A 17544-nucleotide genomic window follows, 5' to 3' on the forward strand; every position below is an offset into this window, starting at 1 on the left:
AATGGCTTGCGCTGAGCGAGGGTGGTTTGTTGTTGCGTCGAGCAAAGTGCAAGCGCAGCTTGCGCTTACGCCGTGGTCAAAGTTCAAAATAGTTTAACTTTTGCGCATAGTTTGTTTTAAACGGGAAATAAGCTGACAGTCTGTAGCAGTTGTATGAGTGTGTGCTTGCACTGTATTTGTTGTTTTAATGCCTTGTTTTTGCAATTTATTGTTGCTAATTGCGTGCCCCCTGTTGGAAGCCATGTGCCCTCCTGTTAGTTATGGTCTGGCGCCGGCTCTGCTCAAACTGGCGTAATAATTAGTGACTTTACTGATGTAACATGGCTGCAGCAGGCGTAGTGATATTACGCACTGCCCGAAAATAGTCCCCTTGGTTACTTTCAATAGCAGGGGACTATTTTCAGGCAGTGCGTAATATCACTACGCCTCCTGCAGCCATGTTACATCAGCAAAATCCTTGATTATTACGTCAGAATTAGAGTATAGTTCCTAGCCATATCTGCCTAGAAAATCAAAACTTTTAATTTTCCGTCAGTCTTAGTACATGATGTAACTACAGAAGAGTCAAGTTTTAAATAGGAAAAATATTGAAACTCTTTGGTTATTTTTTTAGGTGTGATGCTAATGGTCTAATCAGATTCAATGGATTGTGCTAAGCTATGCTAAAAGTGCTAGCGCCAGACCATAGATATGTACACTAGATGTCGCCTTGGCGGCGGTTTTGACGCATGCTCAGAGCCCCATCTTAGAACAGGGGTCTTGTCATAGGAAGTATCTAGGTTAAGCTGCCATCTCCGCCTGTACTTCGAATTCATGGACGATGCCAGACTGTTAGGCCTACTAGCACTATGCATTACAGTTAGAAAAAGTAGATTTTCATAATATCAAAACTTTAATTTTTTTCTGGATTCAATGCTAAATACATGACTGTTGAAACGAACCAAAAGAAAACCAAGAAAATCGCATTCATGACGATTTATGGTGATTTTATTTCCGTTACACCATTGCCTACAATGACGCTGATGCGGGATTCCCCTGTTTCAAGATGGCGGCTCTAATTGACGCATTCAGTCCAATGAACTGCCGTAGCCAAGGCGACATCTAGTGTATCTATGGCGCCAGACCCGGAGATTAGCTGAATGGATTCCAAAACGGTAAGAATCAGATGTTTAACTCTAGGGGAGCTGGAAAATGAGCATATTTTCAAAAAATGTAATCTCCTAAGCATGCACAGTTTTCATGTGATGCCATGTCAAATTTTCCAAATTGCCGACAATTAAGCGACCTGCCTGATGCTTACGTCACATTTAGCATCAACCATTGATCATGCTTATCCTGGCCTGTGCATCAGGAGATGCGTATAAACCTTTCACTTCACACGTATAACATTATAGTCACCCTTAAAAAATATACATACATACAAAAGTTACATGCATAAGACCTACACGCGACACTACACACACCCATGCTCAAGTACAAAAACGCTCTGGGTTTAGATGACAATTGTCCTGATCCAGGAAAACCTGACACTGCTGGTGCAGCCTATTATCAATACCAGAGGGGGTGGAGGGGGTAGAGAAATGCACAGTCATAGGAAACTTAACTCTGCCAATCTATCATGGATGTGAAGCGAGAAAGTCTTGGACACATTCAAAGTCACAATCAGTCACTTTGCTGCTAAATACACACCATATGTAATGCATACGCACATACTTCCCATGTGTACTGCATGTTAACGTAAATCTTGTGTTACGTGAGCTAATGACACGTGCCACGCTGCCGGGCACAGGTCAAATAATCATGCTGCTAATGGTGCTGGAGGACCCCTTATGTGACTTCTCAGAGTTGCCTCTAAAACAAACTGCAATGCAGAAGAGGACCCCAAATAACACTGCCTAACAATGTGAACCCACATTTACAGCTCAGAGAGAGAGAGAGAGAGAGGAGCAGAGATAGAAAGGGCGGGAGGAGGCGAGGGAGAAAAAGGCATTCAGCCAAAAAGGAGAAAAGTTGAGTGAGAGCCAAATATTAGCAGGGAGAGATAGAGAAAGAGAGCGAGAGAGGGAGGGCTGCTGTTGAAGAGAGTATCTGCAGTTGTCCTCAAACCTCCAGTGATTCAATGCTCCACTGTTCTGTTTTGCCGGTTAGACTGCGCGTGTGCCCCTCACAAGGTGCGTCAGTGAGAGTGTATGAATGCCTGTGTGAGAGAGGGAGTGCATGTGCGGGGATCAGATCACTCATTCTGCGGACTGATGCCCTCTGCTTCTGCCAACAGGACACACAGATTTACCTGCGCAACAAAGGTAGCACACAGACATTGCACAGACAAACGCATGCTGACTCAGCCAAAGGCACATGACACACACTGCTCGGTCATATTTAAATAATGTTCATACAACTGTCTAACTGTGGACTTCAGTAGGAGACAGCTTTACTGTGATTACAGATCTGTAAGATCTTACAGTTTTTCCTCATTCATCTCTTGCTGACTTAATCGATTTCTTTTCAATGTGAAAAGGCTGTGGGTAATGTTCTCCTGTTCAAAAACTTTCCGTTTTAACAGCGACTGATCAACCAGGACACTTATGGGACTATAGAAAAAAGATTTCTTGGCCGTCCAGGACTTTAAGACCTGGGCAGACCTCTCCTTCTTTTCCTTCTTAAGTTCGGAATTGCAAACACAAATACATCTACTGTGCCATTGCGGAGAGTTGGACGGGACTCTTTATCAATCAGGGTACTGAAAAGAGAAGAGTTCTGGGAAACTGACAAAACTAAGAGCTGGGGAACGCTGGTGGATGTGAGGAAACGAGCAGAGAAGAAATAGCAGAGCAACATGGAGACAAAAAGTAGAGGACATTTAACAAGAAGAGAAGATACTTCAGAAAGAACTGTGTGCTGTCTTTTGCTCACACTTATGTTTGGTAAGACCATCTCTCTTATCTTTTCAAAAACTAAGAAAAAATGACAACAATGCTTATTTCAATGACAGTAAATTAAACAATGTAGAGATTCACTGACAAAAGAAAATACAATTTAATAAACAGTAAACTTGGAAAGCCTTTGCAACACACAAAATGTCCCCATAAGGTCAAAAATGACTGGTACTGTATCTTTGGTGGGACATTGTGGGGACCATACACACGCACACAAACACTGTTCCAGCCCTAAATGTTGCATTGCAGTAAAGCTGTAGGATTTAGTGTGATTGGGATGTTTTAAGTCAGCATTAGGTTACTTCTCACATTTCTTCTCCTCTGAATGGCTCCAGAGGAAACTATGATCAGAGTTATTTGTGAATGAGTGATAAAGAAGCGGAGCGTGCAAGCAATTTCTCTCTGCAAGCATTTGCCACTGACTATTTAGTGTAACACATTCAAGGGTTTTTTATTTGTCTAAATTCAGCTTGGTTATTTTTAACCCAATGCTGGACTGAACACATGTTGGGTTATAAATAGACCTATGCAAATAACCCAGCAGAATTAACAGTGGATATTCCTGAGCATCAATGTTGTGTAATCTGCTGGAGTACAGTGTGTGGTCCTGTACCGTTTAAAAAAAAATTCTCGCCAAGGGTCAAGTTGAATTGTACAAGCTCTTATTGGGACAGTAGTGTACCTGGTTTGATGAGTTACACAGCTGTTTAAACGCAGCACTCAGCACTCTCACACAAGCTTGTGTACACACTTTCACATTGAGTGCTAAGTGAACTTCCGGACGCTTGAGAACAGAGAATTCCAGGTGTGTATTCAAGGTCACCAAGTTCTGGTTTATGCTGATCTATGCATATATAAAAGTCAAGTTCAACATAACATTTTTCAACATTTTAAAAATATTAAGTCGCAACAAGACTTACAAATTGTATTTAAACTAATTGAAATTTAAGTATACTGTATACAATGGTAAGGGAAAGCAGTTTGATATCAATCATGTAATTTATAACGAATTGAATCGTGACCATAACGAGGATATTTCTATTGAAGTAATAATAATAATAATAATAATAATAATAACAATAATAATAATAATAATAATTATTATTATTATTATTATTATTATTATTATTATTACTATTACTATTACTATTACTATTATTAATATTTTATTATTGTTGTAGCTAATACAGTATCTGGGTGATTCTCACGAAAACTTGGTTTTAAAAATGTCAAGCATGAAAATGTAAAAATTGCTTAAATTTACTTTTTTCCCACCAGACATTGAAAAACAAAGTCTGGAGTAAATGGGAACATTAATTTAAAAACTTTTACTTATCATTTAACACTTTTTGAAACATAATTTTAAAAATTAGTCCTAAAAAATCTCATTACCGCAACAGTCAGAAAACATCAACACTGACATATTTTCAAAATGGCATGACAAACCTGAAAGAACATAATTTGGAGATTCTGCACATGCATTTAAAATCAAAGGATTATGCTTCTATTAATTAAATTAACATTTAATAAGCATCTGTTGCGGTAATGATCATCAAAATGTCGTGTAAGCATTCTGACAAGACAATATTTCAAATTAACTGTAAAAAAATGATCTTACCTGGTAGCCATCTTGAAGTAACTGGTCCATGTGCTTGGTCACTCAAAATCAAACTTTATTAAAATTCTGTATGTGTGCTTAAACTGTTCTAAAAAAGTGTTGCGGAGGATGAGAACATCAGGCATGGACACATAATTTTCCTAATTTTTCCTTATTATTATTATACATGAATATTCAGTAAATATTTTTTCTGTCATCTAAAGTAGTCTAGCAAAACATCCATTTATTTTTTTTCATAATATTTTTGTGTTAATTTGATTCAATTACAACATAACGCATGTTCAAACACAGCCGGACACATTGCGGTAATGAGAATTTCAGCAGAAAATGAGATAAAATTTCCAATTATAAATTCTTATGTTGAAATCACACATTGTGCAAGGTAGAACACAGTTGTGTTAATTCTGATGCTTTTTCATGTTACTATATTACACATTTTAAAGCTAAAATCATTAGTGCCGTGGTGTTTTAATGGTTTCGTGAGAATCACCCATCTATACATTTATTACAGCATGAAAATGACTAAAAATGTAACTTATTTAGACAAAACATGACAACATGCATATCATCACCTTCCTAAACTAATTTTGAAAAAAAATGTTTTAGACTGTTTTATTTTGCCCAAGTCAAAAGACATTGAGGAATGGCAGCCGCATCAAGAAGAACACAAATCTACTCAACCTCTGAAGTTAGTTCCATTTTTTTTGTGTTTTCTGAGAAACCTGAAAAAATGACTTAGGCAATTAGTTTAGGAAGGTGACGATATTCAGAATTTGCACAATTAATTAAACTTCTAATCTATACTGTCATGAATACATCCTACAGAGTAAATAATTACTGTGCGTGTAAAAATTGTTTTAGGAACCTGGCTCAATTTTACACTGATTCTTGGTGGTAAAAACACCTTACAGAATCTCCAATCAACAGTTCTCACAACAGAAAAAATTTTACATTGTGTGCAAAATGCACACTTTTAGAAATAAAGGTACAAAAGTTGTACCTTTTTGTCACTGGGACAGTACCTTTTAAAACAGATATGTACATTTGAGATACCAGTATGTGCCAGTGTGTACCTGTATTGTGTATTAATTTGAATCTTTTAGGTACTTTTTGAAAAGGTACCACCCCAGTGACTTTTGTACCTTCAAGTACCTTCTGAGAGCATAGTGGATGTATGTGTGTGATATTGTGTAGGCAAGAGAAGTTGAGCTTTGTTTAAGAGAGATATCATATTTAATTTCATATTCATTGGGTATGAGATGTTTAATGTACTGATTTATTTGTTTTATTATCATACCTGGATATATAGTCAGATGGTCCATATCAATTTCTTTGGTAACACTTTACAATAAGGTCCATTAGTTAACATTAGTTAATATAGTAACTAACATGAACAAACCATGAGCAATACATTTGTATTTATTAATCTTTGTTAATGTTAGTTAATAGAAATAAAGCTTTGTACGTGAGAAGAGTGGCGTCTGCGCCTAATGTCCAATATAAGTAGTGTACCCGTTGCGTAACTCCAAGATAAAATGGTATAATAGTAGCATAGAGACTGCACTCAGAGACTGAATCAAGTACAAAGACTGTATTAAAGTATCGAAAAAATACAACAGGCCATGACAAACAAAAGTTTCGGGCCTAGCCCATCATCAGTGTCGCAGTTGTGACACTGATGATGGGCTAGGCCCGAAACGTTTGTCTTGTTGTGTTTGTCATGGCCTGTTGTATTTTTTCGATACTTTAATACACTCTTTAAATTCAGTCTCTGAGTGCGGTCTATATGCTGCTATTTTTTACCAATGTAAACATGTTTTGTGTAAATGCTGGAAGTATACAATGCAAGTAATCTAAAGGCTGTGGCAAAGGGATAAAAGATCTTGGTCCAAGGTTCAAGCCCCCCTTAGGGATTATCTAGGGATTGGTCCGCTATAATGTGTACTGCATCAAATCTTAAATAACATGGGGGAGTGTCAGACCTTCCTATGACCTTGGCTTTCCATACCTACACTGCCATCTGGTTTTGATAGTAGCATTGTGGCTGACAAAAAAGGAGATTGTTGTGGTAGACTCTAAACCTTTGATGTAAAGGCAAACAAAAATGTTTTATTTGCATGCTCACATTCCTCATGTCTGCCTTGTTTTCTTTCTCTGTGTGTATTTCTCAGGTGTGTGTTGTGTGCATGCTCTAGAGATGTCAACCGGTAAGGTTCCATTTTTGGAAGCGGTGAATGGCAGTACAGTTCTCCTCCCCTGCACTTATTCCAGTTGTATTGGGATCAAGGATCTGTACTTCAAATGGGAGTTCAATGATAACGGCACCATGCAGAAGGTAATGTTCTGATGTTCGTTTTGAAAACCATGGGATACTGGGAATAATGTACTTTATGTAGGTCATGTTATGTCATATTAAAATAGGTCATATTATGAGATTTTTGAAAAATTTAAAATAAATCTTTGGTGTTCCCAGAGTGCTTATGTAAAGTTTGAGCTTAAAATATCCCACAGATAATTTATTATAGCATGTTAAAATTCCCACTTAGGTGTGAGCAAAAATGTGCCATTTTGGGTGTGTCCTTTAAAATGCAAATGAGTTGATGAAATGCAAACACTGATCACAATGATGGTGATTTATTGCAATTGAAACTTATTTGTGCTGTTGATAATTTTTTCTAGTGCAGATAGTGCAGATTAAGGGGCGGTATTATTCTAATTGGCCTTGCTACCTATACGGACTACCGGCACATCCGGGAACTTGACTGTAAATTTCGTCACCGCCCCTTTTTGGGGGAAATGGACCGGACCTTCCGTTGACTTCCATTCAAAATAGCGGAACAAAGCAACGTTTTTACACAGCCGGCAGGCGTAAATAACTTATGAAATCACTCAGATTAAACATGTTGAGAGTAATTATCTGTCCACCCTGTCTGCCATGGAGCGCGAAAGATACATTAACACATTTAATTTGGTCAATAAAAAAACATGTCCCTTTCATTCTCCCAGCGTCAAATTTGTGTAACGCTATGATTGCTGGAATATTACTAAGGCTAGTTGTATGGCTGGACGAAAAGTGCACTCAGTACTCTAAATATAAAGACATAATATACTGTATAAATACGAAGTCACTTTCAAATACGAAGTAAAATCATTCACTTGCTTCCCTGTTGACTCGATGAGGTATGAGTAAATGTCCGGGTAAGACACCTCTAGCCAATAGGCAGCGTTGTTACACAAATTTGACGCTGTGAGAATGAAAGGGACATGTTTTAATAGTGACCAAATTAAATGTGTTATGTATATTTCGCGCTCTATGGCAGGCAGGGTGGACAGATAATTACTCAACATGTTTAATCTGAGTGATTTCATAAGTTATTTACGCCTGCCGGCTGTGTACGAGCGTTGCTTTGTTCCGCTATTTTGAATGGAAGTCAATGAAAGGCCTGGTTTATTTTCCCCCAAAAGTGGGCGTGAACCCGTTCAGAGACATTCTATGACGTTGCGCCGGTTGTGCGTATACCTCACAAAACAGGCGAAATCTGAACAACCTAATATTTCACACGCTTGCAAAAAGTTAGTTAGTGGGTTGATCTTTTTCACATTTTCTGGGTTGATAGAAGCACTGGGGACCCAATTATAACACTTAAACATGGAAAAAGTCACACTATGACCCCTTTAAGAATAGAATACATATTGCCTGACAGCCTAAAACTGAAAATGGAAGTTAAACTGACAATTGTGAGTAGCGAAATAGTTAATATTACTTACTTTATCTATTTAACATTTTAATGATATCTGCTGTGGCAATAGCCAGCAGAAATCTATAGTGTAAAACAATCGAAACCACTTCAGACAACACCACTTTCACCTGCGAGGGATAATGCATAGTCAGCCGGTTTTACTGTAACAAAACAAACACTGACGGGGGAGCGGGACTCAGTGTGACTTCAGACTGCCACATAAGCAAATTAGACACAAAATATTGATCCGAGACTTTTACGTGAAATGTTTAAGTAGCATTGGTAAAGTAACCCGGTGAAAAATTTAAGTGGTTATTGAGGAATATCATCAATCAAGTAATCAATAGAGACATATATAATGTATATGGTATACTGTATAAAGTATAATAATATATACGGTATATTGTTCCTCTGTTAAAATAATACTTAACATTCAATGCAAGAAACTGCTGACCTTCAAGTGGTTTTGTTTAATTGTTTACTGTATTTTTAAGGCATAATGCAATATATCTATTGTACATTTTACAGTGTAGTAGTCTAGGCATACTTTTATTTATTTCCAAATGCCATCAGTTGCTTTTACTGTTGCTCATATTAAACTTAATATGATTAGGTAAAATGAATATAATGGCTGAGCTACTTTTTTGTGCCTTTAAAGACATTCACATGCTATGAATAATTAATGCACTGTAGTAATTGACAGAGTCAAAAAAATTGGGGGCGGACAGGGATAAGACTAGTCCTAGACTAAGTTAATTGTAAGAGCTGTTCAAACTGAAAACAACATATCTTAAAATACATCAGTATCATTTGTTTAGCCTCAAAATGCACACAAGTAATGTTTTTAGTAAGGCATGTTTGTTAAAACTACTTATATTTCCTAATTAAACTGAGGTCTAGTCCTGGCTTAAGCCAGAGGCGTCATGCGTATTCAAACTGAGGGGACACTAATCATGTTTAGGCTACTTTATTCTGGCGGCAGCTAGGCGCTGCAGTCAGCGCAGTCGCAGACGTCATCAGCGTCTGAGCGCGCTCACGAGCTCTTTGCTGTTGCTGCTGCATTTTGCTATCTGAGGAATTAAAACGTGTAAGAAACGCTCACATTTCCAATCCAGAGTACTGTAATGTGCAGTTAACCTCCTTTGTGTAGAAAATGTATGGTTTAAAATGTGAGAGATTTCTAGATTCATCTTGGTACAACGCCAAAGTTCGCCAGAGTTCATGGGTGCGCGGAATCACACATGCTCACATATGGGGTAAAATTGAATGCAAAATCCGTTCCTCTAATAATTTTATCTAAACATATATATATTTTTTATCATTATTGAACAACTCAATCACGTGGCTACAGCGTATGTAATTTTCGTTGTTTATATACTTTATGGATTTAAAATTACATAAATTTTATAGTATGCAGTTGTTGTGCAAAATGCATTAATGACACAATTAAACAAGTCATTTAACAAAACATAAATAAACAAAACATGCTGTTTCAGATGTAAATATGATGCCAATATGTCATTATTCCGAGTGAACTGTATTTAATAATAAAGTTTAGTCAACACTTTTATTTTGGAGGTTTTTGCATAAATGCAGGGGCGCTTCAATTGTTAGAAATGTAATGGAAAAGACTGAAAGCTCTATAATATTGTGTTTGATGTCTGTGTATGCACAAATTTCTGTGAGCTGTGCACACTGTGCCCCTTTAAAAAAAATGGTGCATGGCCCCTGCTTAAGCTAATCCCTATCCGGGAAACCACCCCATAATGTATACTTGATCTAGGTATATGACACAGAAATAATTTACACAATTATTATGCGTTTTTCTTTTAGTTGGCTGATGCTGTAATTCCACTGGATAACGTGGATCCTAAAGTGAATGTCTACCATAGCAGGGTGGACTATGTTGGTAAAGGAAATAACATCTCCATCCTTCTGTGGAATGTAACGTTTGATGACGCAGGTGTCTACACCTGCTTTGGCAAAAACCCCAAAGAGAAGAGCAAGAATCACAGTGCCATTTTTACTCTGTACGTGGTGGAGGAATGTAAGTATGGCATGGATAAATAAAGCTAAAAAATATAGTAAATAAATACAGACACCACGTTGTGCGTCAAGGTCCTTAATAAATTTTAATTCATTTTTGTTTGGCAATCATTTTCTGTCTGTCTCAGTAAGGCAGGTTGATAACACGCTCACCATCATCATTGCCTCCTGTGTTGGTGGATTCATTGCTGCGTTAATGGCCTTCATGCTGATAAAGAATTTCACTCTGTTCGTACTCTCAAAGATTGAGGAAAAAAAGTGAGTTTATGACCTTTACGTGCAAAAACTGCACAACCTGTCTTGAAAGTCTAAGGGGCGGTTTCCCGACAGGGGTTTAGATTGAGCATTTAAAGGTGTAGTGTGTAATTTTTAAAGGTGTAGTGTGTAATTTTTAAAAGGATCTCTTGACAGAAATGCAAAATAATATACAAAACTACATTATCAGGGGTGTATAAAGACCTTTTTATAATAAACATTTATGTTTTTTATTACCCTAGAATGAGGTGTTTTTATCTACATACACAGAGGGTCCCCTTACGTGAAAGTCGCCATTTTGTGCCGCCATGTTTCTACAGAAGCCCTTAACGGACAAACTTTTTTTACTTAGTTGTCTCCGTTGAGGACATGTTTTTCCAGTGGCGGCTACCATAGCTTCTCTATGCATTTATGGCCAAGTCCATGTTAGAAGCCCTGTTAACACAGTTATTATTAGCAAGATATGTCCGCCTTTGCACAGAATCATCAACAAAGCAGTCAGCGGCGCACAATCTTGACGTCAAACACAGTGGATAACGGCGCACACTCTGACGTCGCAAGGCAAAACCCCCGGTTTTATGCTCTACACGATACCACTGTAACCGGGGTTTCTTAAAAAGCTCACCCTGGCCGGGGTTTTCAAATATGCTCGGTTTCAGTGCCCTGATACTGCGGTTTCGTGTGGATGAACGGCTGAACCGCGTGAAAAAACTCACGGTTATAAAAATACCCGTGTCCGTGTGGACTAGGCCTTAGAGGGAGGGGTGAGCAGTGGACTGAGCCGTTGGTTGCAATTCCCAACCACACCACTAGATGCCGCTAAAATTTACACACTGCACCTTTAAGTAGTTTTTACAAACATGCCTTGCAAAAAACGTTTCTGATGGACATTCTGAGCTAAACAATAGCACTGAAATAGTTTAAGATATGTCAAGGCAAACTGTTTTCAGTTAGGATAAGCATTAAGCTCTAGACTTAAGCCCTGTCTGGGAAACCACCTTTTAACTACGACATGCAAAATGTGACCATCATTTTGAAAAATAACATTTAATTTAATCTTAAATGGGGAGAGCGGTGCACAACCTAACGCTTTTTGACTTTGGCTCTACCATTCAAAAAATATTTAAGTTAGATTAATTATTTTTTTACACAATCAACACACACCTCTCTGCTACAAATGAACACTTAAAGTTTGTTTGTGGGACCTACCGTTATCTTACAATAGGCTTTATGCCCAGTTGCACTACTTCCTGTACTTCAGCCAGCTTCTTTCCTGTCTGCCATTATTGGACAAACCGATTAATCCAGGTGTGCCTGACCTCAGTAGTCACAACAACAATAATCAGACACACCTGGATGAATCAGTTTGTCCAATAATGGCAGACAGGAAACAAGGAGCTGGCTGAAGTTCAGGAAGTAGTGCAGCTGGGCATAAAGCCTATTACACCAAAAGTTACAGGAGTGCAAACCTGATATTGCATTAACAGTTATCATTTTAATTAATAGTACTTACATTGTATACAATAATAATAAAAAGAAAACATTGTACACAGTGTTACAACTAACCCCGCTGTGTAAAAAATTTTCAATCCCAGCTATCAGTTACTAAGAGTTGCTGACATGTTTCAAAATAGTGTTATGTTTTAGGTAACAAGACAGTGATTAAAATAATATAAGGTTGATTTGGTGACTTACACACCCAACTAGAAATCAGAAAAAAAGAAATTTACTTTTATGCCTCCAAAACACTCTTTGTTCAATAGCTAAACCAAAACTTTTCACAAATTTACAGGAGATCATCTTCTGACAGTAAGAGAAAAAGACCAAAAGCACAGATTGCTCGGCGCTGTAGAAATATGTAAAGTAGCTGCGTTACAATTAACCCCGCGTTATAGTTTGTGCACGCTCACCCCTAAAAATACACACATCTCACATGTAACATTTCTATGTTTTATATATGTAAAGATGTAATAGATGTAAAGACTTTTATTTTAAACAATTTGTATATTCTATCCCCTAAGCCAGAAGTTTTAAACCTTTGGGAGTGCGCAAAGATTTTGTGCATCCCTTTGCGGTCCACCAAAGAAAATTCATGATATTAACTTAATTTGAATTAAACAAAACATATTAAATGATACAACGTAGTACTGTTGGTTGATAGCTATAGTTATCTAAGGGTGGGTTACACTGAATTTATGATAAAGCAGTGTATTTTATAAAACCTACCCAACCCCTATACCTAACCTTTACAAAAAAAAACGTACATTTTTAAATAAACAATTTTAAATTATTTATAAACGGTTTGCCTCAAGGGGACAAAAATGTCCGTACAAGGTCAAAAATGACATGGTATTACTATCAAATATCCCCACACTGTATGGATTTTCTTGGAGCACACACACAATAATCTCCCTCTCTCATCCTTCTTTCTTTGTCTTTTTTCCAGTAAGGAGTGCCTTGTCACCTCCTCAGGGATTGATAACACGGAGAACGGTCTGTCGGGCTCTAAATCTACACCAAAGAAGGCATGAGAGAGTGCACAAACACAGCTACACATGCACATGGCATGGATCAGCCATCATGTTGTGCCCTCTCGGTTTATTCATATGCGTGTCCACAAGTGCTATTAGTTACTTTAGTTGCAAAAAAGAGCCATGACAGCATTAAATTAACGATTTATAAAGTTTCTGTAGAAGAAATTCACATTGTTCATTTATTTTCTTAAGATATGAATGAAAAGAGGGGGCATTATGTATTTCTGCATATATTATATTTATATATGCATTTAAATATGCACCACAAACATGCAGCCTCACGCACTTTAGTTAAGTGGCTCACACCAAGCCTGTGGACTGCATTTCTTATATATATCTCTAATATATATTTATTTTCATCTAACAATGCTTGAAATGTACGCTGTTCTGTTAATAGCTCCTTGAACTGGACTGTAAAACTGTAATGCCTGACTAAAATGGTTGCAGGTTTGCCAACATCTGCATTAAGTTTAAGCTAGCTCTTAGCATAATTCTTGAGTAAAGGCCTTATGGTTTTTATTGTGGTGTTAAATACAGATTAGCTCCTGTTGTCAAGTGGCCATCAAGTTTGTGAGAGCTCATTAATAGTTTATGTTGCTATTTTTCACCCGTGACAGAGACAGACTGTCAATGCTGGTAACATAACTGTATGTTTTAATGCAGTAGTGGATGGAAACAAAAAAATAGCAGAATTCTGATTGCTATTAGCAAGGGCAGAATTTGGCCTTCATGTAACAGTTTTGAGTCCAGTTCAATATAAACATTACCATCTTTGCTTGAAATTGAATCACATGTGCCTGTTAATGCTTCTGTCGCCACCTATTGGTGAGTGAGACCGAAAAATGCAAAACATTATAATGCTAAAAGGATAAAAGAATAACAATAGTAAACCGCTGCAAAATCGCAAAAGCCCCCAAGCAGTTAGTAACTACAAGCTAGTGAATGATACTTGACAATCCGTAGAAATCAGTGTCCCCTTAGATTAAACCCTGAATGAAACACTGACAATGCTGCTTCGAATAATTTCCTGTCTAATATAGCATGTGCTAAATGGCCAGAATTTTTAGGGCTACGTGGCTCACTATAACTGTAGAAACAATGCTTTTCTATTGTAATATTAAAATACATCTGTCATATTCTAACTTAATTAGCATCAGCTTTAAAACGGAAAATAGCTTGGTAAATTGCCATGCCAAACAAAATATAAATACCAAAAATGGGAAAAAGAATTGCAAACAGACATACTGTGACTTATAAACCATATACAACTCACCCTGTGACATCATGAAAATGCAATATTTTAAAGCAATAAACTTATCATAAAATCATGCACAACGATAAAATTATAACTATGTAAATACCGATTGAATAAATGAAAAATGAATGTATGTTTTCAGACATTTCAGGGACTGACGTCAAACAAGGTCTATTCTTTCGATTAGAAATGAAATAAATTAAAAATCCCAGTAATTTATTTAAGATATATAGCAAATATACAATAAATAAAACTACGTTAACTCGTTCCCCGCCAGCCTTTTTTAAGTTGCCCGCCAGCATTTTTGTGATTTTCACAAAATGCTTCTATAAATATATAAACATACACTGTAAAAACTTCCTGCAGTGTTACTTGCAGCTGGTTGCGGGTAACTTGCCGTAGATTTAAATTTTGTTCAAAGTTAAATGAACATTAAACATTCACAAGTCTTTTGTCTGTACAGAGTAAAAATTAAAATAACAGTCTGAAGAAAAAAACAGGTTGATGATGATTTCTGGTTCCCAGAATGCTTTGCATGAGGCTGTTATTGTATGGTTTTATTCTGTAAAGATAGAGACTTCTTAATTTTTAAAAGTTATTTAACTTTGAACAAACTCTTGCCAGTAAATAACAAATTAAAATCTACGGCGGGTTGCCGCCAACCAGCTGCAAGTAACACTGTAATTTCCACGGAATTTTTTTACAGTGTACAAATATATCAAATGAAAAAACAGACCCTCTTGCTTTCAAATAAACAAGCAAAACGGGGGGAAAAAACTTTCATTCTATCTTCATTTGTTTTCTTTTATAACCTCTTAAATATGGGTACACTGTATGCAGCTGGTTGCCAGTAACTTACTGTAGAAGATAAAGACTGAATGTTTTATGTTCATTTAACTTTGAACAAACTTTTGCCAGTAAATAACAAATGTAAAATCTACAGTAAGTTACTGGCAACCAGCTGCCAGTAATACTGTAATTTCTACAGAATTTTTTACAGTGTAGTTTTCTTCAAAAATACCAAATTTTGAGCAAAAAGCTGAAATAATTGCATTTTTGTAAAGGAATTTTGTAAGAGATCAGATTCAGAACAATGATCAAGACAAAAACTAATTTAACAACATTTTAAACTCTGTGTATGTTTCAGTTTTTTTATAAATTGGGTAAGTTTGTAAATTGGGCAGATTACTGTAAAAACTCGAAAGGAAAGCGTCATTAGCAGGGAAATGTTTTCTCTTAATTGACGAGATAACTCGTCATTGGCGGGGAAAGAGTTAAATGTCAAAATATAATAGATAATCCATTCAGAGACGTTTTAGTTTAAATATTACATTAAAAAACAAGAAATGTTTCAAATCAATCATGCAATAAATAAGTGTCAGTCTACCCTGCAAATACTAAAACACCATAATAGAGCCTCCCTGTAAATCTATGTAACTGAAAACCAGTGAGGATTTGACATTTTTCCTATTGTTGGTAAACTTTATTGTGAATGGTAATGTCACAAACCTCTCATAAATCTTCCTTGAACAAAGCAGCTTGATTTCAGTGCCAAAAAGGGTAAACACCAGATAACAGTCAAATGTTTGTCTTTAAACATGATTGTAGAGAAGTTCAGCATAGAGCACAAAAATTGGCATAATCTGCACTTTTAAAAACACGATAAAAATGTATACTGTATAACCATAACTATTCTCACATCCTTCCCTAACATCTCTTTGTCTTTGAGTATTGTTCATGAAAACTATTTTTAAATTTCACTTTAATATGTTTTTGTAAGTTTGCTTAGTTAATGTAATCGCAATTCTGTTCTTTAAAGGGTGAGTAAAATGTAAACCATAATCATTTAAGGTAAATGGAGGTTGAGTCAGGGTAGGCAGTTGCATTTAAACCAACAAAGTATTCTGGATACCTTCTGGCATTTATTGAACTGTGATAAAGATTTACATATTGATTATCACCTATATAATTGCAAATATATTTTATTTATAATGTATTGCAAGAGCACACAGTATTTGACATCATTAAAGCAATACACATTCAGGGGCTCTTTAGCTTCATTTAATACAAAATACATGAAGACGTTAAATCTAACGATTTTAAAGAGTTCGTAGTCCTACCTCTAATTATTCAAAAATACTTTCATCATGACAAACCTGCATATGTTTTTACATTTAATATTTGTATGACTTTGAAAGAACAGACGTTTTCTCAGGTTGTTTTAGGGTTGGACGTCTCGATGGCCAGCTTAATATTGGGCTTTAAGATCTTAGGGCTTTTTAATTATTACAACTAATTATTTTTTATTAATTCTTTGAACTAATGCACTTTTAAAACCACTAACATATCAGTTTTGGTTGGGTTAGGAATTTGTCATGGCAATTTAAACAACAAAATGTTTAAAATGCAGTTTGGAACTATGCAGAATGATAGATTTTTGGGCAAGAATGAGCATTATCATCATCTTAAGCAATATTATTTTTCTGGATAGAAATATTGATATAAACTGTTATCATATTAAGAGAGAATGAAAAAAACACATGTCACTTGATGCACAGACAGTTTAGTATGATTTCTGTGTTTATGCATTTCACGTTGCACATTTCTGTCTGAAATTTCATACATCAAAATAAAAATACAAAATCCCAATTTTGATATTGAACTGATCATGAATTGAGTGTTTGTACAAATTCTAAAACATTCAACTTGTGTCAAATGTTCACGTAATATGTTGCTTGCAAGCTATAAAATATTAAGGCATCAGAGTGACTGGCAGTGACTGATCAAGACTCATTCAGATGCTGTATAAAATACTGAGCTAGATCAGTTTGTTAAACAAAAATGTAAAACCAGGGGGAATAAAGGCCTTCAAATCCACCCAAGGCTTTAATAAAAATTAACTGCTCATATGCACCAATCCTGAGTCTCAATCTTATACAGACGACATTGTTTGACATCAGTCCCCTACCAAACTGAATGCAAAACACACGCTATAGCATAGAGGCTCATTTAAGCCCATAATCCTGAATCTTTGTTCCTACTGTTTCCTTAAGACAGTGTGCAGGCCTGTTATTCCCCATGGAACTGCACAACCATGCATATTGTATTTCTTTATTATAAGAAGCTATTAAATAAAAGTTTTGAATTAAAAGTTTGATGA

At 36.3% G+C, this 17544-nt stretch overlaps 1 protein-coding gene across 2 annotated transcripts; it reads left to right on the forward strand.

The window, feature by feature from the left end:
• The first annotated feature begins 1991 nt into the window (after nucleotides 1–1991).
• Nucleotides 1992–17541, forward strand: scn4bb (sodium channel, voltage-gated, type IV, beta b). 2 transcript variants are annotated; one of them, XM_055199789.2, is made up of 6 exons: nucleotides 1992–2450; nucleotides 2564–2924; nucleotides 6726–6889; nucleotides 10128–10341; nucleotides 10469–10598; nucleotides 13042–17541. In XM_055199789.2, exons 2-6 carry the CDS (start codon nucleotides 2837–2839, stop codon nucleotides 13124–13126), a joined length of 681 nt encoding a protein of 226 aa, XP_055055764.2. In that variant the 5' UTR covers nucleotides 1992–2450; nucleotides 2564–2836; the 3' UTR covers nucleotides 13127–17541. The 2 variants fall into 2 exon arrangements, with proteins under 2 accessions (XP_055055764.2, XP_055055762.2); XM_055199787.2 differs by having other exon boundaries at nucleotides 1992–2303.
• The last annotated feature ends 3 nt before the right edge of the window (nucleotides 17542–17544 follow it).

The sequence above is a fragment of the Misgurnus anguillicaudatus genome, chromosome 22 (assembly GCF_027580225.2).
Source record: "Misgurnus anguillicaudatus chromosome 22, ASM2758022v2, whole genome shotgun sequence".
Lineage (NCBI taxonomy): Eukaryota > Metazoa > Chordata > Actinopteri > Cypriniformes > Cobitidae > Misgurnus > Misgurnus anguillicaudatus.